General features: G+C 37.6%; 2 protein-coding genes across 3 annotated transcripts in view; one reads left to right on the top strand and one right to left on the bottom strand.

Moving 5' to 3' along the window:
* Positions 1-220: 220 nt before the first annotated feature.
* On the top strand, positions 221-13,379 carry AGR2 (anterior gradient 2, protein disulphide isomerase family member). Of its 2 annotated transcripts, none has more exons than XM_073009079.1 (8): positions 221-1,091; positions 4,235-4,380; positions 4,655-4,718; positions 4,839-4,891; positions 6,217-6,290; positions 8,338-8,401; positions 11,013-11,096; positions 13,069-13,379. In XM_073009079.1, exons 2-8 carry the CDS (start codon positions 4,242-4,244, stop codon positions 13,116-13,118), a joined length of 528 nt encoding a protein of 175 aa, XP_072865180.1. In that variant the 5' UTR covers positions 221-1,091; positions 4,235-4,241; the 3' UTR covers positions 13,119-13,379. The 2 variants fall into 2 exon arrangements, with proteins under 2 accessions (XP_072865180.1, XP_007980160.1); XM_007981969.3 differs by having other exon boundaries at positions 229-1,113.
* A 6,098-nt stretch (positions 13,380-19,477) lies between these two features.
* The window catches only part of TSPAN13 (tetraspanin 13), a 31,139-nt gene continuing 22,668 nt past the window's right edge, over positions 19,478-27,948 (bottom strand). Inside the window, exons 2-6 of the mRNA XM_007981972.3 lie at positions 27,309-27,476; positions 26,575-26,655; positions 25,790-25,903; positions 24,563-24,676; positions 19,478-20,554 (exon numbers count right to left, since the gene is read on the bottom strand). Of these exons, the coding sequence (XP_007980163.3) occupies positions 20,480-20,554; positions 24,563-24,676; positions 25,790-25,903; positions 26,575-26,655; positions 27,309-27,476 (552 nt within the window). The 3' untranslated portion in view covers positions 19,478-20,479. The remainder of the gene's footprint in view (positions 20,555-24,562; positions 24,677-25,789; positions 25,904-26,574; positions 26,656-27,308; positions 27,477-27,948) is intronic.

Consider the following 27,948-nt stretch of genomic DNA (forward strand, 5'->3'; position numbering starts at 1 on the left):
CACAATTTTGCCCACAGAATTCAAGGATTTATTGGAAAAATATACATACTTGCAAATATTTTTGAAATATTATGACCTTAACTCATTTTAAAAAGTCATCTATATAGGGCTTGCATCCCATTCGTTAACTTTCTGTTGTTAAAATTTTCTCCATTCTGAGATTTTAAAGACTGCACGCAACTTCATGAACAAAATACAGGATTAACATTTTCTGACAGAAAATTTAAATTCCAGTTTTAAAATCTTCAGGGAGTAATTAAATAATCTTGAGTGGGAAAAAAAAAATTAGTTGCAGATCTTAGTTTTTAGGTCTGAAAAAATGGAGTAAATGGCTTCCTGCTTGCGTAGCAGGAAAGTTTGCCTTTAAGTAAGAAATTATCTGTAAAATACCTTTGAACTCTGTGGAGGGAAGTTGCTGCACACATTCAATGGCAAGGTAATTATTACAAGCTCCCAGTATTAGGCTATTTTTTTTCCAATACTTCCTCAGTTTTGAAATATTATATGGGTTACTTGATTTGTATTTTTTTCATACCTGCAGAAGTTAGGGTGCATTTTTTTGACAGGAGTGGGGAAGTATTGTAGAAAATAATTTTTTATCATAATGGAGTATGGCAGGTTATGTGACTGTGAGGATCAGAATTGTGAATCATCTCTTGTGTGTTTTCAAGTAAATAAAGGCAATCTGCCCACGGGGCAGAAAAAAAAAAAAAAATCTACAAACTACAAACTCCATCCAATCACAAAAAGACAAATCAGCCTTCAGGCAAATCAAATGTCTTCATTCAAAGTCTACCTGGATTTGGCACTCTGCCCATCGTTTCAAAACCTCTTAACAATACACTTCACAAATAGTTAAAAACATGTATACTGAAAAGCCTACTTTTGCAATGTTATTTTTAAAAACAAGGAACTCTTTAACCCAGGGAAGATAATCACTTGGGAAAAAGAAGGTTCGTTTCTGAGTTAGCAACAAGTAAATGCAGCACTAGTGGGTGGGATTGAGGTGTGCCCTGGTGCATAAATAGAGACTCAGCTGTGCTGGCACACTCAGAAGCTTGGACTGCATCCTAGCCGCCGGCTCACACAAGGTAGGTGGGTGAGGAAATCCAGGTAAGGCTCCTGACAGCAGCTTTAGATGGGCACTTGCTGGAGTGAATTTTGGCCTCTGCTACATAAAGTTGTAGGCAATCAAGCAACAGAGAACTGCAAGTTTCCAAGGGCAATGAAGTAGAATTTGGAAGGGAAATATGGAATTTCCACCAAAGGCTTACTGGGGCCTTTCTTTGGCTAGAGCTGGCACAGTGTGACGTTCCTGAGTTAGTTCAGAGAAAGGCTTTCTCCTTTGGGAAACAAAATTTCCAAGAGTAGGTGAATCCTAGGATTTTTCAAGCATGGGACAAGGTCCAGGGATTTTCATCTGTCACCATCTAAAGCTTTCTTTCCCACAGGCTAAAGCAAAGCCCCGTACGCATCTCCACTATGACACCTCAGCCCGGATTGTCCGCTTGGAATATATTATTGCAAATCAGAAAACAGTTTTCTTTCTCTTTTTGGTGCAAAGACATTCTTGTTGCCTCTGCAATCTTTAAATTCATGGGATAGGCTGTTAAAGGAGACGGCTGGTTGCTTTCCTGAAGCATTTACAAACACGGACACTAAAATGTCTTGCAAGTTCATTCTTTGCTAAAGATGAGAAGACAGGGATATGGTGACGAGTAAAAAGTGCTGGCTTCACATTGTGTGTGTGTGTGTGTGCGTGTGTGTGTGTCTCTATGTGTGCGTGTCTGTGTGTCTCCAAATTATCAGTATTTTCCATGGTTGGAATTGTGTTTTGAGGTGGTTTATGCAGGAAATTTGCAGAGCAGAATCTATTCATATTACAAAAACTCAGTGGAGTGAATCTCAGAAAGTCACCCCAGAGCAGGATGTTTGTACAGCAGGAGTTATATTAGCCTTCCTTGAGTCATCCTGCCGTAAAACACAAGCAATATATCAATAGTTCCAACCTGTAACCTTTGGAGATATTGCAGGGTCCTAATAGCTACTTGTAAAACAAGAACTGTAAATGGGCTAAGTAAATAAAAATGCTTTACCATCAATTTACTATTTTTTAGAATATACATAGATGCCGTTATAAATAAAGGACAAAATCCAATGTTTGTTGATAGATTCAAAGAAGTTATTTGCCATATGTTTCTGAATCAACCAGTATTCTAAAAGTATAATTATTCTCATGTAAAAGTTCTTGATTTTTTTAACATTAAAAAGAAGTCTTTATACAAAGAAGGCTGAGAATTGTTGACTTACAGTGTACACTTAGGTTGTTTTTGCAAAACTCTAGAAGACAAAAGTTATTGGCATTTCCACATCTTTATGGGTATAGAAAATGAACAAAGTATATCCCTGATTTTTGCTTACATCTTTTCTGAGTAAGACATTTTGTGCTTATGTACTATGAATTAGTTAATAATTGGTCAGTTAAATACAAAATGTCATTTTGATCTGGTAACTTAGCAACACCTTTAAAAAAAAAATCAGTTAATGCTTAGCAAAGGTTTCTACTCAAGATATTAGATTATGAAAAACTTCCCGCTTAACAATAGTCATTCCTTGCAGAGTTTATTTGACTTCATTCAAAACCATTCACCAATACGAGAGTTAGGTGCTGTGGTTTCACATTTCCTTTTTAGCACTTTCAGTGTTTGGTTTTATCAAAATCCCAAATCTCCAGCCTTCCATGTTACAGCCCTGTGGACAACCTTAGTGACTTGCTAGAGCAACTCACTTTGCTCCCTCCCCCGCTCCTCACTCACTAAACTTATCTGGTCATTTATTTTCCTGTTCATAGGCTTTAGCTTTTCCTGGGAATCAACTGTGGAATACCAGAAAGAGAAAGTAATTTAACTAAGATATCGGCTAGGTGTGGTGGCTCACTCCTGTAATCCCAGCACTTTGAGAGGCCAAGGCAGGAGGATCACTTGAGGTCAGGAATTTGAGACCAGCCTGGGCAACATGACAAAAGTCCATCTCTACTAAAAAATACAAAAACATAGCCAAGTATGGGGGCACGTGCCTGTAGTCCTAGCTCCTTGGGAGGCTGAGGAGGGAGGATCACTTGAACCCAGAAGGTGGAGGTTGCAGTGAGCCAAGGTTGTACCACTGCACTCCAGCCTGGGCAACACAGTGAGACCTTGTCTCCAAAAAACGTAAATGTAAATTTCCTTAGCTACTAGAGTATATACATCTATTTTCTTAATATATAACTATATTATTTCTATATAGATGTATATCTATAAAGATAACTCTATATCTATAGAGATCTTTATATTTTTGTCTGTATCTATGTGGATCAATAGACAGCTATCCATACTATATATAGACAGTCCCAACTTACAGTAGTTTGACTTAATTTTTTGACTTTATGATGGTACAAAAGCAATACACATTCAGTAGAAACTGTATTTCAAGTATCCATATAACCATTCTGGTTTTTACTTCCAATACAGTATTCATAAAAATTACTTGAGATATTCAATACTACTATAAAATAGGCTTTGTGTTGGATGTCTTTTCCCAACCGTAAGCTAATGTGAGTGTTCTCAGCACATTTAAGGTAGGTTCAGCTGTGGTGATCATTAGGTTAGCTGTATTACAGTAGTTCCCCCATTATCTGTGGGGGTTATGGTCCATGACCCTCAGTGGATGCCTGAAACCACAGATGAGTACCAAACACTACATATGCTATGTTTTTTCCTATACATATATATCTATGATAAAGTCAAAATTATAAATTAAGCACAATAAGAGATTAACAAGAGCTAATAATAGAACAATTACAACAGTATCTTATAACAAAAGTTAGGTGAATTTGATCTCTCTCTCAAAATATCTTATTGCACTGTGCTCACCTATTTTGGATGCAGTTGACCATGGATAGCTGAAACCTCAGAAAGTAAAACCCTGGGAAAGGAGAGACTACTCTGAATGTATTTTGACTTACAATATTTTCAGCTTACAGTGGGTTTATTGGAACATTACTCGATTGTAAGTCAAAGACCACCTGTATTCTTAGGAAAATCCCATGGAACGGAGCTGTTTACTCCAATCTCATATGTCCAGTCTCAGCAGAGCCTCAGTTTCTGGTATATTCCACCGTTGTGGGGCAACCTGCAGACCCTGAAGGCTGCTAGTTCATTTTTGTTTACTGATTTTGGTTGGTTTTCCATACTAGAGTTGCCATGGAGAAAATTTCAGTGTCAGCATTCTTGCTCCTTGTGGCCCTCTCCTACACTCTGGCCAGAGATACCACAGTCAAACCTGGAGCTAAAAAGGACACAAAGGACTCTCGACCCAAACTGCCCCAGACCCTCTCCAGAGGTAGGAGTCAGCTTCTTGTTGGCTTCCAACTGCTACTTAATTGGAAAAGATTTCCTCTCTCTCGGTGCTTAAACCTGGTGCTAACCTGGTGCCAGGTTATTTTGGGTTGTGTTCCTTCTAGATTTATCATTGTTTATAATTATTTCTACTTTCTCTAGGGGGGTTTCTTCTTCTTTAGTATCAGGTCTATTATCCCAGTCTTTACCATTGCTTTACAACAGCTTTGGGTGTGAATTTAGAAAAGCTTCAAATATACTGATTCATTTCATTCTAGGTTGGGGTGACCAACTCATCTGGACTCAGACATATGAAGAAGCTTTATACAAATCCAAGACAAGGTAAAGATCAGGGTTACTCAGAGGTCCCTCAAAGCTCTCAAGAGCACCACCTAGTGACATCTAGATATATGTGAAGTCTTACTCAATAAAATTTGTCTAATCTCTGTTTGTCTTTTAAAGCAACAAACCCTTGATGATTATTCATCACTTGGATGAATGCCCACACAGTCAAGGTAATTTATTCTTCTAAATATTATTTCCTTTATAGGCTTTTAGCCTTAGGGCCCAGGGTTTAGATCACTCATGTTTGTATCTTTAGAACCACGGTTGCATTTAGAAAAACGAGTATTTCCTATAGTAAAAACATATTTAAAAGTGACTTCAAATATCTCCACGTTTTGTGATAACTGTTGGTACATATTTTGAAAAACTAGCTTGAGGATTCATCTTCAACTTCTTGATTTCTCTTACAGTCCACATTCAATACACCAGCAAATACTGGCTTTATCTTCAAAATATACCCTTAAACCAGCCCCAGATCCACAGGCATGAAGCCTGTGCCATCTCACAGGGCCCTGAGCTTAGAAGGTTCCCACACTTGGTTTAAACTCTGCTGTCATTGTCTTAAAAGTCTTAGTAATTCTTCAACAAGGGGCTCTACACTTTCATTTTGCACTGAGCCCAAATCCAACCACTTCCTATTGCCTCCTTAGGAAGGCAAGCCAAGATCAGATCTTGTCTAGACTACCCTAACAGTCACCTAACTGGCCACCCTACAGCCAAGTCCACACAGAAGCCAGAGTGAGGCTGGTAGACGTAAATCAGATCCTATCACTCACGTGCTCAAGTGGCTTCTTATCACAGAATTAAATCCAGATTCCTGACCACAAGCTATGAGGCTGACAGGATCAGGCCACTGGCTATCTCTCCCTTCCTACCACTCTCCTCTTGCTTTCTTCACCCTCTCCAGCCTGGCCTTCATGCTGTTCCTCCCACATCTGAGCTCATTCCCACCTCACGCTATTGCTTTGCAGTTCCGCTGCCCAGTGGCCTAGCCCAGAATGGATCACTCCCTCACTTCAGTGTTAGCCCCTCGGGAAGATCTGCCTGGATCGCTCACAGTTTTTAAACCCTTTGCTTTAATTTTCTTCAAAGTGCGTATCTCTACCTGAAATTATCATCTACTTATTTCTTTGTTTATGGTTTGTCTCCCACACAAGTATTTGAGCTCTATGAAAAACGCACATGCTTTTTTTTTTTTTTTCCACTGTACTATCCCTAGTGTATAACACAGTGTTTAACACATGGCAGCCATTCAATAAATATGAGCTGGAGAAAAAATAAATGGATGAATGAATGGATGAATGAGTGAATAAAAAGCAGAGGTAGTCAATGCCATAGATATTACTTCACTAATCATTTGCTAAAAGGTCAAAGTAGAATATTGTATTTAAAATGCAATTCAATAAATAAATAAAATGCAATTTAACTTAAAATAGAACAAAGCTTTTTAACCAATGCTAAGATGGATGCTTAATGATTTTTCTTTATATTATAGCTTTAAAGAAAGTGTTTGCTGAAAATAAAGAAATCCAGAAATTGGCAGAGCAGTTTGTCCTCCTCAATCTGGTTGTAAGTTTCCTTTTCGTCATTACTAACATTTCTCTATGGCTCATTACTTGAAATAGATGATTCATTTTTCCTATACATCTTAGTCATACCGCATTAACTGGGATTGCTTCCAAATATCCCATCTCATAGATTAAAGAGAAAAAAAAGATATTTCATTTTGTTAATAATCCATTTGGCATGTCTGTTTGTATTTAGTAATTAATCATCTCAGTTCGTCTGAAAAATTCTGTCCTGTAGTCAGAATTTTTCTGTTGCTAGAAGGTTTTTGTTACTTGCTGAGCCCATCCCTCTACAGTCCTGGCTTCTCTACACCCATTCTTGATCCTGGTCACCTCTCAGGAAGAGACAGCATTCTGGCTTTCCAACTCTAATCATGCCTCTTGTGCTTTAGCTTTATGCATTCCCACCTTACTTCACCATCACCACCCCTCATGGTGCTCAAGCTTTCTGTCTCGGCAAGTTCTTTTTACTGTATACAAACATTTCATGTTCCCTCTAAAAGAAAGCCAACAAAAAATGACTCTACCTAGTCATATGTCCTCTTGAGCCCCGCTGCCCTTCCTCTTCACAGATTGGCTTCCTGAAAGAGCACTTCACACCAGTAGTTCTTCCTTGCCTCTCTTCCATGGGTTCCTCTTCCTACTCCTTAATGTGAGTGACATGATGAATCTCCACTTGACCCTTTTCTCTTTCCGTATTTTGTATTCAGTGAACAACTTCATCTACAACTGCCTTTAATCAATTCTGACACACTAATAATTCCTACATCTTACCCAAACATGAAACAACTTCCAACTTGTCTATCCAACCATATTCCAGATATCTTATAATCACCTTAAACTCAGAATGTTCCTCACTGCACATTAATCATCTTGGTTTGCGCTTTTCCAATAGCTCTTCTTTCTCTATTCCCTATTTTATTGAAAGTGGTACTGTGCTAGATTGGACTCTCCTACTCACCTACAGCATTCAGTAAGCCCTGTGCTTCTAAATTCCAAGGATTCCTGCTATTAGTCACTTCTCTATAAACTCAGGACCACTATTTTAGTGAGCCTCTTTCACTTTCCCTAGCTTACTGTAATACTGCTAAATGGCTCCCAGTCTACAAGATAAACCCTGTCTAATCCCACATGGCTGTCAGAGTAGTTGCTTTACAGACCAAACTGGGGTCACAGTGTCTCTTCTAACATCCCTCCAGTGGCTCTTAACTATTTCTGAACAAAGGAAAACACTATGGCAGGTGTGCAAAGTCATTCCTAAGCTGGCCCCTGAAGCAGCTCTAGCGCCTTTTCTCGCCACTGGCCCTTGTGCATTCCCCCAACTCAGTCCTTCCCCAGCACTTGGCCATAGGAGAAAATGCTCCACCTGTCCTCTCCATACTCTTCCTCCTGCATGAAGTGTCTTTCTTTTCCACATAACTGACTCCTCTTCATTTTTAAAGATCCCTCCTTATCCACTTCAGAAAGTCCTAGTCGGGGTGGAATCTGCATTCTGGGCTAAATGTCTTCCTCAAGGCAACCACCAAACCTGCATATCCTACACCATAACATTTCACCCACTGAGTCCTCAATATTCATTTTCCTACCTGTATCTCTCAATAGAATGTGCATTCATTAAAGATTAGCACTGTGCCTTGCTAAATACAGTTCTAAATAAAAATTGGTAAATGGATAAATGAATACTCAAGAAAACCCTGTATTTGTCTCTGCAATTTCTCTAGAAATTACATCTGCTTTTTTCCTTAATAGCCTCTTATTTCATCCAAGATGTCTTCCGCAAACACAATAACTCCTTCCAAATTCTCCCTTAATTTTTTTGCTCTGTATCACATCCATTCAGCACTTTATCTCATGTTGTTCTCTATCTTATTTATTATTTCGTGCTTGCAACTTGTCTCCTCATCTATACAATAAACTCTTTGTGGAAGAGAGGTACCTTATGATATCGTAAGATGCCTGGCCAGAAATGGACGGATTATTGTATTAACAAGTTTGAAAATGACTGAAAAGTAAAAGTAAACTAAAAGACGTTTTTCTTTTTATCTTAGTATGAAACAACTGACAAACACCTTTCTCCTGATGGCCAGTATGTCCCCAGGATTATGTTTGTTGGTAAGTGGAAGTACAATGAGATAACTCGGAAGCTCATACTAGTGCTGCCATCTTCTCTCCTCCCCACTGTCCCTTGCCACTTTGCCATGGCTCATGTCATCACTAAGCTCTAGCAAGGAGTATGACATTCCTTGAAGTTCCACAACATATTTTCTTTAGAAAATGTGAGCTTTTACCTATTTCCACACAACACTTTCTTTTCTCACGTGCTAATTGTAACTTTTCATCTTCTGCTATAATACATCTGATAACAAAGCACCCTATTCGCTATTTAAACATATTGATACAGTTCCTGAATACAAGAGGCCTGCAAATATTTATTTTTTAATCCAGCAAACTTTCACTTTGTATATTAGATTTTTCTGACATTTTTTATTATTTTGAAGAAAGTTAGGAATAAGGCTGGGTGGCTCACGCCTGTAATCCTAGCACTTTGGGAGGCTGAGCCCGGCACATCACTTGAGGTCAGGAGTTTGAAACCACCTGGCCAACATGGTGAAACCCTATCTCTACTAAAAATACAAAAAAATTAGCCAGGCGTGGTTGCAGGAGCCTGTAATTCCAGCTACCTGGGAGGCTGAGGCACAAGAATTGCTTGAACCCGGGAGGTGGAGGTTGCAGTGAGCCGAGATAGCACCACTGCAATGCAGCCTGCGCGACAGAGCGAGACTCTGTCTCAAAAAAAAAAAAAAAAAAAGGGAATATGAAGTGGGAAAAAGAAATGAAAGGAGCCACATGCTCCTTCCTGCCACTGGTACTTTTTTCATGTGGTTTTCCCACTTCCTTCTCTGTCCCCCAATTTCACATCATTAACTCCCCAATCATCATCATTCATCGACCCGGTCAAATCCCTACTACATGCTCTTGTGGCACCATGTCTCTCTTTTTAGTCATACTTTCGTCAGGTATAATTTTGCATTTTGGGGGTGGTTATGTAATAAATCCCACCATGGACTATAAGCCCCTATGGCAGGGACTGTACCTATTTCTGCTCACCATGCTATTCCCAACATGACCCTGCAGTAGGCTCTCCATCAGTATGTGTTGAATTACTTGATGATTGTACTGAGTTTGGCTTTGTTCAAAGTCATACTGACTTAAGGACAATCCATAATGAAATCTATCACTCACAAGAATTCATGCTAATCATATGATTCACCTGTGTAATTCATTAAAGTTTACACTGAATGTATAAAGCAGGGCAAAGAAAAACGAGAGACAGAAAAAAGGAAGGCTGAACTAAAGCACTAATTTTATAGGTTTAGTTTTGTTAGAATTTAGAACATTTGGTATCCTAACAGTGAAAAGGAATTTATAGATTGTCCGGTCATACCTTGTACAGGAATTATTTTTACAGCATCCCTGTGGAAGGGCATTTTAACCCACATTCAATTCCTTCAGTCCTAAGAACCAGCTCCAAGGCAGCTTGCTCTTCTAGCTCCGCAGCAGCCACCCTGACTACATGTTTGAATCACCTGGAGGATTTTAAAGATCAAGTTGACCAGGCCACACCTCAAACCAATTAAGTCAGAATCTCTGGGGGTGGGACGCAGGCATCCGTAGTGTTTACAGTTCTCCAGATGATTCCAATGTGCAGCCAGGGTTGTAAGCTGCTAGTTGGGTATTTAAAAGGCCCTTCTTAGGTTAATTTCTTACAAAGATTAGACCGTGTCTTTGTATCCTCTGCACCAAACAGAAGTATAGTCGGTCTCAAATCTGGTGAATAAATGTACATCTGTTTCTTGTAATTTATGTGTCTGGCCTTAGTCCAACATTCTGAAATGACAGATTGCCCACTCCAGTACCAGCGACAGACTCTGCAAACATGCAGATGGTTCTCACATGTCCTCCTTGTCTCGTTTTCAGGGCACGTGTCCTAGGTTCTTTCGATTACGTCTCTCAAGGCAAGGTTTCCAGATCTCTCTGTATCCTCACGCTTCCCTTTCGGATGCACCGTAATTTTAAAATACCCCTTTTTCTCATTAATTAGATCACTTCAAGTTAAATATAAAACATGGCAAGATGGATTTAAATTTAGAGGGATATATGTACACATAAGAGAAGACCAATCTCTACTTTTAAAAATGCAGTTAATTAACAATAAAGTAAAATATAGTGAAGGTACTATATGCTTATTTGAACTTTGCTATTAAGGACTTGTATTCCTCTATTAATTAAAAAAAAAACTTTCGAAAACTAGCACTGGATGTGGGTTTCCAATGATCTAGAAACATGTAAACTACAACATAATCATTTCAAGAATTTAAAATAATTTTGCAGTACAGAATGTTAATGTTTCCACCAAAAAAAAACACCATGTAACCCCTAAATATATATTATTCTGTTTTCAGGTTGCCATACATAGAACAGAAGGGTTCATAACATTTTCCACAAATAGCACTGCACAGCTGTTGATGTTTGCAGCCCTGCATTTGCTACTAACTGCCAGGGGCTGGGTAGTAGAGTGGATGTATCAGAGCTCCTGTGAGTGCAGACACACCTCATTCCTTCACGGGCCAAGAATACGTGAACTGCAGCACCCCGTGGCATTAAACAGAGGTTTTTTGAAAACAAACCATTCCATTCCCTTTTGCTTCGTTTATCTTTGCAGACCCATCTCTGACAGTTAGAGCCGATATCACTGGAAGATATTCAAATCGTCTCTATGCTTACGAACCTGCAGATACAGCTCTGTGTAAGTGTTACCTTCAATTTGGATGTTGCCCAAGAGTTGAACACTTCTATTGCTGTAGTGATGGGACTAGAGGCTGCATGGTGAGGTGAGAGAGAGCTAGGCTTAGGGACGCCTCAGACTCAGTTTGACCCTAACTAGCCTTGCATCCTCAGGCAAATCACACTCTCTTTCCATCTCAGGTTTGTTTGTTTTTAATCTCAATTGAAGATGAATTATTTAGATTAGGTATCTTTTTCTCTAGGAGGATTCTATGACCACATTACCTGATTTTCAGGTTTTTTGTTAGGTACACTAGCACACACTCCTTCTATCACAGAACTGTGTGTAATAATTGTAATAATCTGCATGTCTTAATTTTTTAAATAACAAAAGTGAAAGAATGTGCGGTCCAGCTTAAAATTAAATTCAGGTTCAATGTAAAGATCAGTAGGAAAGATGATCCACATGATTGCCAAGAAAATCACCTTCCCTGTGGTTGCCATGAATGGAAGAGAGAGAGAGAGACTGACTTAAGGCAGATGAGGTACCTCAATGCAAGGCTGTAGCTAGCTGTGACATCTGATTAGTCCTCTGGGAAGAAAAGTGGGTTTTATCCTAGGAACCAACTCTGATCAATTAGTAGTGGCTGCCTAGAACTGCACTGTCCAATATGTTAACCATTCACCACATGTTGCTATTTAAGTTAAAGTTAGAAATTCATTTCTCCACACTAGCCACATTCCAAGTGCTCAATGCCCAGACACTGAACATTTCCATCATCACAGGAATTTCTATTAGCCAGTGCTGACTTAGAACGTCATCTTGTGAAGAGAAATGAGGCCATGTCTAGGAAACAGGAGAGATCATCGTGGTCCATTAGCAACGTTTCCAGTGTGTGCTGGACCAGGGGAAGCACATTCCAAGTAGTGTCAGCCATTCTTGAGATAATACCATACATTTTAATAAGACTAAGCTCTTTAAAGGCAGATGTCCTACACAGGTAATATCACAATGCCTTGTAGAACAGACACTTAATAAATATTTGTAGGAGGAGTGAATAAGCAGCTGTTCAGTGCCTGTCGCGTGGACATCTTATTTTTAGTAGATCACATACCTCATTCTGATGAATTGCTGTTGAAGAAACAGTGACCCAGAGTTTGGGCTCTGGAACAGTAGCTCCATTATTTGTTAGCTGTGTGACCTTCAGCAAGCTACTCAGCCTCTCTCAGCCTGTTTCATTATGTATACGTAAAGTTCTAATCATGTTTGTATGAGGATTAAATAATTCATGTGCATAAAGCACTTGATTTGCTATTATTTATATTTCCCCTACTTCTAAAACAACTTACAGTAGGTGCACATACCTACTAATAGACATTTCTTTTAAACGTGGTTTAAATTTACTTCTAAATGAGCCAAAATTATTTTCTGCTGATAGAGCTTATAAAAGGAATATTTTGGAAGTGAGGATTGGAGATGAAGGATCTGGGAAGGAATGAATACAGTAGAAAACTAGATTGTCACAAAAGCCATTTCATATAATGTTTTTAAATTACAATAAGATTACCAATTATTCACCTCATGATTAAAAAGCATCCTATCAGGCTGGGCACAGTGGCTCACGCCTGTAATCCCAGCACTTTGGGAGGTCAAGGTGTGTGGATCACTTGACCTCAGGAGTTCGAGACCAGCCTGGCCAACATATCAAAACCCCGTCTGTCCGAAAAATACAAAAATTAGCTGGGCATGGTGGAGCACACCTCTAATCCCAGCTACTCAGGAGGCTAAGGCTAAAGAATCACTTGAACCCAGGAGGCAGAGGTTGCACTGAGCGGAGATTGCGCCACTGCACGCCAGCCTGAGCAGGAGTGAGACCTTGTCTCACAAAAAAAGCACCCCATTAAATAATGAATTAAGTATCCAACTTTGGGGTTTATTATATCGATATAATGTATGACGGTGTCTTGACTCTCCTGCTTTTATCCCCCATTAGTGCTTGACAACATGAAGAAAGCTCTCAAGTTGCTGAAGACCGAATTGTAAAGAAAAAAATCTGCAAGCCCTTCTGTCTATGTCAGGCCTTGAGACTTGAAACCAGAAGAAGTGTGAGAAGACTGGCAAGTGTGGAAGCATAGTGAGCACACTGATTAGGTTATGGTTTAATGTTACAACAACTATTTTTTAAGAAAAACAAGTTTTAGAAATCTGGTTTCAAGTGTACATGTGTGAAAACAACATTGTATACTACCATAGTGAGCCATGATTTTCTGAAAAAAATAAATCCTTTTGGGGGTGTTCTGTTTTTTCCAACTTGGTCTTTCACAGTGGTTCGTTTACCAAATAGGATTAAACACACACAAAATGCTCAAGGAAGGGACAAGACAAAACCAAAACTATTTCAAATGATGAAGACCAAAGACCAAGTTATCTCACCACTCCACAGGTTCTCAGTAGATGACTATAAGTAGACCTGAGCTTAATCAACAGGAGTATCAAGCCATGTGCTTTAGCATAAAAGAATATTTAGAAAAACATCCCAAGAAAATCATGTCACTACCTAGAATCAACTCTGGCCAGGAACTCTAATGTACACATTTTCATTTAGTAATTAAATTTTAGTCAGATTTTGCCCCACTTAATGCTCTCAGGGAAAGCCTCTCTCAGGGTAGCTTTCTCCTTCAGAAGTCTAATTTAGTAGAAAGGTCATCCAAAGAACATCTGCACCCCTGAACACACCCTAAAGAAATGCTGGGAATTGGCCTTGTAATCGTTTGTCTGTCAAGGTCCTAAAGTACCGGAGTGAAATAAATTCAGCCAACATGTGACTAACTGGACGAAGAGCAAAGGGTGGTGACGTGTTGATGAGGCAGATGGAGATCAGAGGTCACTAGGGTTTAGGAAACGTGAAAGGCGGTGGCATCGGGGTAGGGGAGCATTCTGCCTAACAGAAATTAGAATTGTGTGTTAATTTCTTCACTATATACTTAATCTCACATTCATTAAGATATGGAATTCCTCTACTGCCCAGACCCTACTGATTTCTTTGGCCCCTGGACTATGGTGCTTTATATAATGCTTTGCAGTATCTGTTGCTTGTCTTGATTAACTTTTTTGGAGAGATCCTTTTTTGAACAGATCTTTTGGCATTATTAATTTTTCCAGGGATATATTTTCAATCTTTTCTATCTCTCATAGTGACTACTATGATTAGTAGGTGCTGAGCATATACTGCTGATTTAATGACATACAAATCTTCAGCAAAAGTATCACAGGTTAATCAGCTCCCTTCTCACAAGTAGATAACCTACACGTGCTGAAAAAGGTAACACATTCCATTTAAAAAGCTCTCTGAGGGATAACAAGAGGAAAAAGAGGTTTCCCTTCCATAAACAAGTATTTTAAATGACAACTTCTAAGTGATTCAAGTTTCTCCTATAGTATAGCAAAGTATTTTTTTCATTGGGCTGACATGAAATAAGATTAACTTCTTAAAATGTATTGAATGGCAAAACATCTTAACACATACAAATACTTTTTAAATATAAATAAATATTCAGGAAATCAAATGTTACAGCTGTAAGGAAAATAAGTCCCCCTTTTAAAAGCATTGGAGAAACACAAAGCATGAGTCATTAATTGACTTTGTCCCATCAGTCTGCTCTACTACCGAGATTTTATCCTAAGGAAATCATCCAACAGAAACAGTTCTGTCAAGAGGCCAATGGTAACATTATTTAAATACACCAAAGAAAAGCAACCTCCGGAAAACATAATGGCTACATGGTATATTAAGACGAAATGTATTATGTTGTCATCTACAAAAATAATAAACATAATGGTGAAACAGAAAAGGCCTAAGTAAAAAAGAATTTAAGACCTTCTATGCTATAACTGCAACTACAGGAAATGTGTACATACACAGTTAAAAACAGAATTGAGGTCAGTCGTGGTGGCTCACGCCTGTAATCCCAGCACTTTGAGAGGCTGAGGCAGGCGTATCACTTGAGCCCAGAAGTGTGAAACCAGCCTGGCCAACATGGAGAAACCCTGACTCTACTTGAAATACAAAAAAATTAGCCGAGCACGGTGGCCAATGCCTGTAATCCCAGCTACTTGAGAGGCTGAGGCATGAGAAACCAAGAGAGGCGGAAGTTGCAGTGAGCTGAGATCATACCACAGCAGTCCACCCTGGGTGACAAAGAGAGACTCCGTCTCCAAAAAAAAAAAAAAAGAAAAGAAAAGAAAAAAACAGAAGATACGAACATGGAAATGGTTGTTCTAAACTCATTGAAATATTAGCAATGCCTGTTCTTTCTACCAAATCCCTCTTCTGTCATCTCACAATCTTTCATTTGCATTTAAATAAATTTCAAGTGAAAGTATATCTTGACTATTTCTCTGACTACAGAGAAGTAGAAGAGTACTAGAAGACTGAAGAGTGCTACTTCAAACAGCCAAATAAAAATGTTAATAAGATAGTGGGAATATGAAATGGTGCAGCCATTTTTGTTTTGTGGAAAACAATATGGTGGTCCCTCAAAAAATTAAACATAGAACTACCATCCAACCCAGTAATTCCACTCTTGGGTATATGCTTACGAACTAAAAACAGGGAACAGATATTTATACACCCACGCTCATAGCATTATTCACAATAGCTAAAAAGTGGAAGCAACTCAAGTGTCCACCAATGGATGAATGGATAAACAAAATGTGACATATACATACAATGAAATATTATCCAATCTTAAAGAAGAAAATTCATGGCTGGGCGCGGTGGTTCATGCCTGTAATCCCAGCATTTTGGGAGGCAGAGGTGGGAGAACTGATTGAGCCCGGGAGTTCACAACCAGCCTGTAACAACGTGTATGAACCTTGAAGACATTATGCTCAGTAAATAAGCCAGTTACAAAAGGATAGCTACTATACAATTTCACCTATATGGGGTACTCAGAATAGTTTTCATATAGAAAGTGGAGTAGAGGTCGCCACGGGAAGAGGGGAATGAAGAGTTATTGCTTAATGGTTACAGAAGATAAAAAGTTATGGAAATGCATGGTGGCAATGGTTGTATAACAATATGAACGTACTTACTGCCACTGAACTACAAGCTTACGAATGGTTAAAATGATAGCTTTTATGCTATATGTATTTACCACAATAACAAAAATTTCAGTTTTATCTGAGATCCAACAGCTTAGGGAGAAAAAAACAGGAATTACATGTTAAAAAAAATGTAGCTAACATAAATCATCTGTAAAAGTCATTTACACAGACGGTCAACATGCCTAATTAAACCATTTTTGCCGATTTCAGAGCAACAATCTTCTTCAAATGATCTTCCGTGACTGTCTAACTCTGTTTTCTTCCTTTCTTTAATTCAGTAATTCTTAGTAGTCTACTGAGAACCCTCTAGCAATCACTGATAAGAATACCAGTCAGGAGAAAATCATTAAAAGCTCTAAGGCAAGAATAGAACTTCCTTCAGTTCAAGGACCTTGACTTCAAAGTCCAATTCAAGTCAGCTTAACCTATTAAGGCTACTTGTCAAGTTAGGACTCCACGACCTATGAAAAGCAAGATCCTAAAAGTAAGCAAAGTGGTTTCACCCTCCAAGGGATGTCAAAGTCCATTCTTTGACATATATTTTAACTCACAGGCCTCAAATCCTCATTTGAAAATGAATTCCAAAAGCTGGTTTTCCTAAGGAGAGGGATGAGAAGCGGCCTGGCACATGGCAGAGGAGTTTGATTTTCCCCTTTCTCATATTTTCAAGAGGTATTCCAATGACTACAATTGCTCAGTTATGACATTTTTAAGAAAAGCATCAATGTGACAAGCCCCGTTCCCTTCTCTCCCTCTCCTCTTCTTGTGGAGTGGAGGTATTGGGGAAAGGGTGGGTTGCTCCCTTAAACTTATTTAAAACACATTCACTAACACATATTATAATTTCATTTGGCATAGAAAGCCTGGTCTAAAAATTATGTTAGCCCCAAACATACCAAATATAGAGCTAAACTTTATACCAATCCCCCCACTTGTCCAGGTCCCCGGAAAAGCTGGGTTTTAACTTTATTGTCATCTCTAATAAAAAACAATTCACATGTGAATGATCACGTCTGTACAATCACAATGACTGAAAGTGTTTTTCTCCTATGAAATACTATGGAAAAATTTGGTTCTAACTTTTTTAGTACCAGCTAAAAATTGAAACAGCTTCACGTATTTAGTGTATTTGCAAAATAATGAATAAACTTTAACAGAGTTAAACAAATATTTAGAAAAACTGTAGGAGGAGGTTTTGGCTCAAGGAAACTAAGAACTAAAAGCCACACTTCTGGTTTCCTTTCCTTCTCTGAAAGGTTCCATTCAGCAGCATGTAACTTAGGCTGAACATGCAAAACTGGTTTTCATACCAAACACATTGTTGCTTAGATAACAGAGTATCTGAGATGAATTTAAGCTACGACGAGCTCAGATTTTAGAAATTATAGCTGAACTCTTTTTTCCTTTGCATCAGTATTATATTCTCTATATAAAATTTAACCCTTAACATCAAGGCTGACTCGGCAAATATTCCAAAAAATATTCCTCTAAATAGAATGTGCAAATAGAGAATAAGATATATATTTTTTTAAAGTAGTACAGTTCCTTTTTAAAGAAATGCTAGGTTTGGGAAGAAAGGACATCTAGGGTCTTGGTTTGCCTTACAGCCCTTTGTTGTAATTCAAGGACAGACCCTGATCTGAAACTCATCCTCCTCTGACACTACGTGTTTGTGGCAGCATTTCTGTGCACATGGGCAGTGGCCCTCTCTAATCCTGGGATCAGGATGACCTTTGCAGGATCATAGCAGGGCCATCTGGAATTCAGGACGGATTTATTCAGAGGTTTTTTCCACTAAATATGCACCCAGACACAAAGATCACAGGAAGAATCACAGAAGGTGTTAGGCAATCTATCACCTTCAGATCTGCCTGAGAAAACAGAAAGCCCAGACTCATTTGACAGGGACAACCTTGGTGCTTGAAAATGTGTATTTCTTGAGTGGCTGTCAATACCCACTCTTATAATCCTACAGTTTAGTAGTCCTAAATATTCATACTTCCCAGACCCTGACTTTCTTTTTCATTAACTTATTTTACTAAAATCTTAACATCTTAGATATCTTTACATTTTGTTTTATTTAATATTTAGATACACATGTTTTGCTTAGCCATAATGATTTAAAATCCTAATTTAATGAACTCAATTTCATGAAGTCTTGGGCATGATTAAATGCATTTTGTCAGCACCAGGCTACTTTCAAAAATGTGTTTAGACTTCTCACCCTGACAGCTGTTCTCTTTGCACCTTGCTTTTTAAGTAACACACTTGAGGCAGGTTGACATCAGTCAATCTATATTTGAACAGAAGAGAGATCTTCCTTTGTTAGAATTTCCAGGATGCATCATTTAACTTCAGATGATGCATAAAGCATACTGGGTTGACCCAAATAAGGGCACTGCAATTAGAGCACAAACCAAGGTAAGGGCTGATTCTCTATGGAACAGCGCTTTCCACATATAATCATTTGTACCAAGGAAAGTATCACATTAGGAGATTTCAGAGCCTTATAAGAATTTCAAAATGTAACAAAACAAACATGGAAAATGCCAAATGCCTCAAAGGAAGATAGAATTTTAAAATCTCCCACTTAGATGGCAGGTTGATAGGTGCAGCAAACCCCCATGGCACATGTAGAGCTGTGTAACAAATCTGTACATTCTGCATATGTATCCCAGAACTTATAGTATAATAACACAAAATAATAATAAAATCTCCCTTCACATGTCACTTATAATCTCATCTTATGGTATAAGTGGGGACACCGTCAGGGCTACCCCAGAGCTCATATGACATTATGAAAATGGCACAATTCTGTTTCCTTGGAAGACTAGCTAGTGTTGCAAAGTCACAGAAGTGACAAACCTACAAAATGCTCTAAAATTCTATAGATCAACCACTTACCCTCTCTCGGTCTAAAAACCCAGTAAGACAATAAAATACCACATGCTACCTAGAATGTAAAACAAGAAATTAGTAATTTTTAGTAATGGGAAAGAACTTACATATTTTTCCCAAATAAATATTAATGGTTTCTCTTTTTAGAAAAACTCTTTCTCACTATGGAGATAACATTAGCCACTGAAACATTTCAAGAAAGGATTTGAGGATGACTACCAACAGACATTAATGCTGGAAATGTATTTCCACAGCTTGATTATACACTAAAATAGCAGTACCCAGCTCTAAGTCCAACAGAGAGAACCTAAAGGAGAAGGAAAAGAATTCTACCTCACTTGGTTCATCGATCAATTCTTCCATTACTTTCTTTTAATTTAAACATGCATACACAAAGAAAGGTTTCTGTCCTTTAATTTTTTAACAGAATATACAGAGCCATACAATACGATTTCAATTTCAAATTATGGGAGATCACATTCAAATATGCTTAGGTTTGACGAGTTGCTGTTACAATACTGAGAAATTTCATGAAAAAGGTATTTAACAATTTTTAAGATAATCAAATATCTTTTTGCTACATGGGCCAACGCATTAATAGTATCTTGTTTAAAAACGCAGTCTTTAAGACTTCAAATTATTATAAAACAATATCAAGATTATATAGATATACTTCCTGATTACTCAAAACTCGTTCCATCCTGACAGAGGCTGAAGGTAAATGTTAGACATTAGAACATTTCATGAAACTACTTCTCCTTTGCACTTACCTATAAAAGTCAAAAACTAAACCACAATTTCCTAAGACATAACTATTTCTAGAATACATTGGTGTAATCATAAAAGACTACTACAAGTAAATGATCATTTTTATACTAACACATTTTACCACCACACATCTTTCCCAAAAAGACAAAAAAAAAAAAAAAAAAAATGGGAATTTGGATTTCCCTTAACATAATAGAATCTCATACTTTCTGATTTTAATAAACTTCAACTCTTTTTCCAGCAGGAACTATCTACACAGCACAGTGCTACATATAATTATACCAGTGAGATGTACATTTAGATTTACCATATGACCAACACAGTGGTGCCATACAAAGTTTTTCTGCAGGTAAAAATGCTAAGAAAGGCCACAGTGGACAGCGCCCGACACTGAATACAGTAAATTCCAGGTGCCACTGGGCTTCAGAGACCACAAGTTTCAAATATTTTTCAGCAACGGAAAAAGAAAACAACATTTAGAGAAACATAGAGTAAAAATATATAATTCCACTATCAATAATGTAATTTTCCAGATGGTGTTTCCTTCCTTAAACTGGCAAATCAAGCTTAACAGAAAATTACAGAAAGTGAACAAGATCATAATACGAAAGAAAATCTTCCTTGTTTTCTCATCAAAGGAATGCACTAGGATTCGCACGGGGATCTTTCTGGTTCCTGAATCTGTAGGTCAGCCAAACACCCAGGATCTGGAATGCGGAAAAAAAAAAAAAAAAAAAAAAAAAAAGAAGAAGAAAAAGAAAGTAACATTTATGTATATTTATTCAGTTTATCAATAAAATAACTCTGGAACATGTGAATTGCTTTGCATCTTTTTGTTCAACAGGGAGGAATTTTTTTTCTTTTTGAAATGAAGTAAACCACATGAGGCACTCTAAGAAAAAATGAAAACGAACACTGTGGTAAACTGAATGACAGGCCCCGAAGGATGTCCATTTCCTAGCCCCTATAACCTGCAAATACGGTACCTTACAGATTAACAGGGACTTCGTGGGTGTGGTGAAGTGGCTCAAGATAAAGAGATTATTATCCAGGTGGGCTCAATGACATAATCACAGAGGGCCTTATATGAGGGAAGCAGGAAGGATAGAGTCAGAAACACGGACAGAAGGCACTGTGACAGCAGAAGTAAAGGGAAATACTTCTGCAGCAGAAGCTGCAACTCTGCTGGCTTTGAAGATGTAAAAGGGGGGCTAGTGACCCGGGCCTCCAGAAGGTGCCTTTATTTTAAACTTTTGATCTCCAGAACTGTAAGACAATATATTTGTGTTGTTTTAGGCAACTAAGTGCAAGGTAACTTGTTACTGCAGAAAATATGGAAAACTAAAGTCTCAGTAGTCTAAATAGCTAAAATAGCAGATATTTGGATAATTCAGGAATAAACTAGATTCAGTAAAATGTAAGCAACAGCAAAAATCTTAAATGAATAAATTTTCCAACACAGAAATTTAAAATGTTGTAATTCCTACCTCTCTTGGTAGGAAGTGATTAAGCTGTTACCGTGCCATTTTCCACACCAAGTTCACTAAATTGTTAGCCAGTACAGTTTTTTAAATTAAGAAACATGTGCTCTGTTTCTATTTCAAAGTTGGTTTATTTTAAATAAATGAAAATTCTAACTTTTTAGACTAAAAAAGATACAAAATTTTAATAGAATAAAATGAATTTTAAACTGTATCTTCCACTTTACATGTGTGCCAACTTTTAACCTAAATTTTGTTTATGTGACTTTGTAGCCACCATTAGCCCCTTTAAACTACTTCTAGAGAATTAGCTAAGTCCCAGAGTCTCTCCATTGACCACAATAAGAATCCACAAATTACTATAAGGTTCACAACTGGCAGTGTTTATAGCTACAACATGTATGGGCTGGTGGACTGAGGTCTGCAGGTTGAATCAAGGAAAGGTAAGCCTGATTTGAAGACATGGAAAGTCATCTCTTTTGGAATCCATCTAACGGGGGAAAAAAATTGATTTAACAAACATAACAAAGAGTACTTTATGAAAGGTACCATTCTACAAACTACAAATTCATATAATCCTCCCAACAGCTTTCATAAAATAGATACAATATTGTCATTTTATCAGTGAGGAAACTGAGGCAACAAGAGGTTAAACAGAATCATCACACAGGTCCTCAGTGGTAGAGCCCATGTTCAAACCCGGAGCCCATAAACTACCCCACTTTTGTGGTTTTATTCAGCAATCTGACATGTCACTGGCTGTTCTCAACCATGCCAGCTTTTACAACACGGAAATACTTACATATCTGTTGTTAAACAACTACTTCTTTGAGACCCCCCACCCCCATGTCAACCTGCCCAACCATCATTTGCCAAAGCTCCCCACCTTGGAAATTTTTGGCACAGGGAGCTTCTGGTCAGAATTTTTGAGGATGTTAATATTTTGACTATCACCCCTGGATATACGCTGAGAGTGTAAATCACAGTCCTTAGGGGAAGCAAAGCAATCAAACATACTAAATACTCATAATCTAGAGCCACATTTTACCAGAATTGTATTCCTCCAACTCGGCTATAAGTGACAAAAGAGGAAAATCTCTCTCCTTCCTTGCCCCATTGTTCAGAGAGGGATGGAAGGGGAGGCCACATCCAAAATGCAAAAAGATCAAAACTGGATAATTATTGAACTTCAAGCTTACAAAAGTGCTCATAATTAAGAGAGCACTTTTCAAAGGTAACTTTGATTAAACATCATCATCAACTATGCGGTCTCTAGAACCTACACCCAGTGTGCAGTAGGTTACCAAAATATATTGCTCATAACATGAAAACGTATATGTAGAAAAATAAATTATATGTAGAACAGGCAATAAGTTGGTACTCATTTTATTAAATATAGAACAGGCAGAAGGAAATATGCCAAAATATAAATGATTATTTCTGAGTAGGTAATTTTAGTAGCTACATCTAATTCTTCATCTTCATAATTTTTTGTATTTTCTCAAGTTACTACAAAGAACATATATGAATCATCGTACCATTTTTTCAGATTCTAAATCAATGTTTCTCTCATGGTTTAGGTTTGCTTAAAGGTATAATAAATAGTTCAAATCAAATCTTTCTATTTCACCTACGAGAAGTCATCAGCTAAGTAACTGCATCCCTTCAAATTCTGAGAATCTGTGATTCTGTGAAATATTGAGCAAAATATAAACTTAAAAAGTGAGAGAGCCTACCACTATCACTAACCAAAAAATATCAGGTTGCAGAAGTTATAAAAATCTCTAGCCAGGTTTCCAAAGGAGATAGTATGTAAGATATAAAGCAGGCTTCCATGAAAGAACACTTTAGAAATCTAAGACTCATGAGTTCTATTTTTAAAGAACTTCTATTTTAAAAAATAGCATAACTGAAGGCAGTGTGAATCTGATGACAAGAAAACTGGGCTGCTCAAAAGAACTAAATTCTCAAAATAAATTCCAGATATAAAAAAGAAGCCACGTGGCAAAATTCTGATAACTGCTGACTCTAGCTGGTGTGTGGAGAGACATTACTCACTCCAGTTTTTCTCTATCTGTGCTTTTTAGTTTTCATAACAAAAATCTATGGTTTTTAAACAAAAAAAGGGAAATCACAGAATTCTTTTCAAGTTGTATATCATTTTTCTAGAATTAATTTCACAACCAACTCATAAGTCAGATAGGTCTTTTCTGAGAAAAAGTGAAATGAAAAAATGGTCAAACTAAAAAGGGAAGTCAGAGGGAATTTTTAAAAAATGAATACTGGGCCGGGCGCGAGGTTGAGGTCGGCAGATCACTTGAGGCCAGGGGTTCCAGACCAGCCTGGCCAACATGGTAAAACCCTGTCTCTACTAAAAATACAAAAATCAGCTGGGTGTAGTGGTGCATGCCTGTAACCCCAGCTACTTGGGAGGCTAAGGTGGGAGAATCACTTGAACCCAAGAGGTGGAGCTTCCAGTAAGCCGAGATCGTACCACTACACTCCAGCCTAAGCGACAGAGCAAGACTCTGTCTCAAAACAAATAAATAAAATAAATAAATAAAAATTAAAAATGAATACTAATCTTGGTCTTCTTTTTTCCTATGCTATTAATGACAGCCAAATGTGCATATTTCATTCTTGATGAGGAAAAAAAGAAACTAAACTTGAATAAAATATATGATAAATACACATATATATAATGTACTATATATTGCATATTATACACAGTACATTATACACATATAGACATTATGCATAGGTTTTAGAAGGCTAGGAACAGGGGAATGAAAAATGGTGTAGGAAGGTAATTTTTCAAAGCATATCTTTTTATGTAAGTATGTCTGTGTATTATAGATATTAACATACATATTAAAGAATGTGAATCATTAAAGAATGTAAATCTCCTACCTTTTCCAAATTAAACTTAAAATTATAATTCATCATACAACTCTAGAAATAGAAGAGATCCTAGAGATAATTCAGTCTAACCTCACTCATTAGTTCATTAAATTTTACATAAGAGGAGACGGATCAAGCATTTCACCCGGTCCTAAAGTTGGTGCTATTGATAGACTTGTAAGATCTTTTAATTCTGAACCAAGGTTCCTCTTTTTACAGTGCTAGTTCTCAATGAAAATGCTCACTGATAACATTACAAGAATCAAGGCCCTTTGCCATACAAAACAGAAACCTCTGTGACAAAGGAGGAAAAATATTGTTATTTGCACATACCTCTGTAAAACTGAAAAACAGGCCAATGCCACCAACAAATCTCAAAACCTCTCCAGCATATTCTCCTATGATTGGAGCACATGGCGAGCACGGGTGGCCACTTTTAAAACAGCTCTGCACCAATTAAAGTAAAAAACTTTTACTTCAAAATACATTCATAAAAAGCACATAAAAACTGCATACACACAAAACTAGTGTCTAAGAGTATTACATCCAAGTTGAGGCCTTGGTTTTTTAGTGTGCAAATCTCTAAGATGGCCCCCAAGACTCCTGCACTCCCACCCCAACGGTGTACACACCCTGTACAATCACTGCTCTTGAGTATGGATAGAACTTGTGAAAATGATAGGACAGTCACTTCCGTGTTACGTTACATTAGATAAGACTCCATTATGCATTACATAAGACTCCATCTTAACAGAATGGAGAGATTCTCATGGTGACTTTGATGCTGCTACATTGTGAAAGAGTAACATAGTCCCTGATAGCAGCTTCTAGTTGCAGAGAGAGACCTCCAGCCAACAGGCAGCAAAATTAACAGGGGTGGTCCCACAGCCACAAGGACTGAATTATTCCAATAACCACTGAGCGTGGGGAGAGGACCTCAAGCTTCAGATGAGGCTGCAGCCTCAGATAGGACACCTTGATTTCAGCCAGGTGAGCAGAGGACTCAGTCAAGCCTGACCCAGGGAAACTGTGAGATAATAAATGGGTATTTAAAGCCACTAAATGGATACTAACGCCACTAAACTGTAAAGCCAGTGTGTTTCTATTGCTGTGTAATAATGTGTTATGCAGCAACAGAAACATAACACAGACCCCATACAAGGAGATAATCTCACAAAAGAAGCCTCATTGAGGAAATATTCAGCTTAGGGCTCAGGGAGGTGATAACAGGAATTCCCCCAAAATATGAACACATGAACTGACCTAATGTTATTTCTTTAATAACTTGTTCTAGGAAGAGAAGGATGGGAAGAAATTAGGGACAATAAACCATTAGCATCTGTGTCCAACAGGGCCTTGAAATTCTCAGCACTCTCTGGAGTGGGTATTTGAGAACAGGCAAATGATATAACAGAGGACATGGAAATACAATGTAAATATATATACAAAAAATAATTCTGAAATACAACTCAGCATCAGAAAGTCCATTTCTTCCATGTTAATCATTATTTATCTGTATGTGATACATTTCCAAAAACATATAATATACAATGTACTTACAGCCAGACAGGTGTCATTTGGGTTAAAATTTCGGAACCCACAGCAGTTTAGATTTCTCTGGATGTCACTTCGAGCGCTTGCCGTACTGTTCCAACCAACCTCCAGAAGCTGACCCTAGCAAATGTATTTAACATATAAAATGTGTTATCCCTGCAGAAAATGTATACAGCTGGGGCCTGTAACTTTTAGTACTGTGTACCTAAAATAATTTTTATTTTAAAAATCAGTAAAACTTTTCAAAGGCTTATTCCTCAGTTTGCAGCAAAAATTAAGGCACTATTTCTATCCCAAGGATGAAAAACTCCTAATTTTTTACATGCATTTAAAAGAATTTACATGCAATTTAAAAGAAGCACTTGGTTCAAAGGCATAATTCTCAGAGTGTTAACAAGGCAAAAGTTCTGTTGCTCCATGACAGAAATCTGAATTTGTCTACAAATTAGAGCTTGAAAACAGTCATTGCTAGAACGGAGCCACAAACATTCTGGAGCAAATATTTCATTGCATAATGGTGGGAAAAGATTGGGGGAACATCTTATAGCCATAGCACTTTTTACCCAGTGAGAGCAAAATCCGATTTAAAAGATACAGAAAATAGCAACACCTGATGGTGTCAGGCTCCAACCTGCTGCACTAATGCAAGGGAACAAAAGAGTTTTGCTATCCAGAGTGAAGGTGGCATTCTGCGCAAGATGAAATTATTTTATATTCTAATCATTTCTCTCCTTTTTTTCATACTCATGCTATGTGGTATAATAAATTAGAAGAAAAAAGTCTTAGCTTACCTGTTGCTCCTGGTTCAGGGCTAAACAAGCACAAGATACAGAAAACTGAACAATAAATACAAGTAAGAGAATAATCATATACTGAGAGTTAGAAGTTAAGGATACTTCTAAATATTCTTAAAATGGCATAAAACAGAGGTACAGAGGTACCGACAACTTTAGATTGCACGAGAAGCAATTAACCCAGAATACAGAACAGATGGCACTTAGAAAAGTTCAAAAAGGATACACATATTATTTTGATAATACACAGTTGCATCAAATTTATATAGAAAAATACTAGTCATGATAATTACATAACTAAAAATAGATTAGAATTTCATTCAGAATAAAAATTCTTACATATACAAAACAGAAATAAGTATAAATATATGTAAGTTTTTTAATATTAAGTCTAAAAAACACTGAAATTCTCAACCAAACATGAATGTGTAAAAAAGGGCCTAGAAGTCACCAAATCAATTCAATTTAACTCTGAATTTACAATACATGATAAATAGGACTACACTGAACTTGCAGAATTTATTCTTCAGGATGTCACAAGGGCAGAGTGAGAACATGAAAACATACAATAACATTACCCTAAGAAATGTTTCAAATAGTTCTTGAACAAATATGCATAAGGCTTGCTTGGAGTTGCTTTCTGGCAATAAATTTCCTAGTGGTAATATTAAATTAGTTGTAACCATCAAAATAGTCATCAAGGGTAAAATCTTGATTTTTAAAAAGGATACAAAAAATAGCAACACCTGATGATGTTTTACAGCTCCAATCAGTCCCACTAAAGCAATCAGGAACAAGAAGATGCCCACTGCAATGACCACGCCGACCACTCGGAGGCTGGAAATCAGCCCAAAGCCAATGCCCCACGCAGCAATTCCAATTAGCAGCAGACTAACCAACTGCAAAAACACCCGGGGACAGGGGTACAGGACGAGGGAGAAGAGAGAGCATGGGGAAAATGCCAGTTAATTAAATATCAACAACATCCTTCAGGCGCCTATTTAGTCTCTTACAAATAAGCACCTAAAACTCAATAGAAGAATACACACAAGATCTCAGTAGGCAGTATTTTCTTAACAACTTACATTAATCCCCAGTTGTGCTTTATCCTTGCAAAAGAAAAAAAAAAAGACTAATATACTAACACCCAAAATTCTCACAAAGCCTCAGAAGTCATCTGTTTGTAGAGCCTAAATGCACGCTACTTAAGATTTTGAAGAAATCATACACGCAAAAACTTCTAGATGCCAGTCTCAGTCCAACATATTGATCTCCTCAAATGGACATCACCTATCTTTCCTTCAAAGCCCAAATGCACTGTAATTTTCTCTGGGAAGCCCCCCTAGTCCCCAACAGACTAAATAAATCCCT

This window comes from Chlorocebus sabaeus, chromosome 21, assembly GCF_047675955.1.
Source record: "Chlorocebus sabaeus isolate Y175 chromosome 21, mChlSab1.0.hap1, whole genome shotgun sequence".
NCBI lineage: Eukaryota > Metazoa > Chordata > Mammalia > Primates > Cercopithecidae > Chlorocebus > Chlorocebus sabaeus.

Bases quoted from the DNA above. Each gene is read 5' to 3' on its own strand.
- AGR2 (XM_073009079.1), top strand. From the start codon at position 4,242: ATGGAGAAAATTTCAGTGTCAGCATTCTTGCTCCTTGTGGCCCTCTCC. The intron at 6,291-8,337 runs GTAAGTTTCCTT...TTTTTATCTTAG, and splicing joins TTGTCCTCCTCAATCTGGTT to TATGAAACAACTGACAAACA. The intron at 8,402-11,012 runs GTAAGTGGAAGT...TTATCTTTGCAG, and splicing joins CCCCAGGATTATGTTTGTTG to ACCCATCTCTGACAGTTAGA.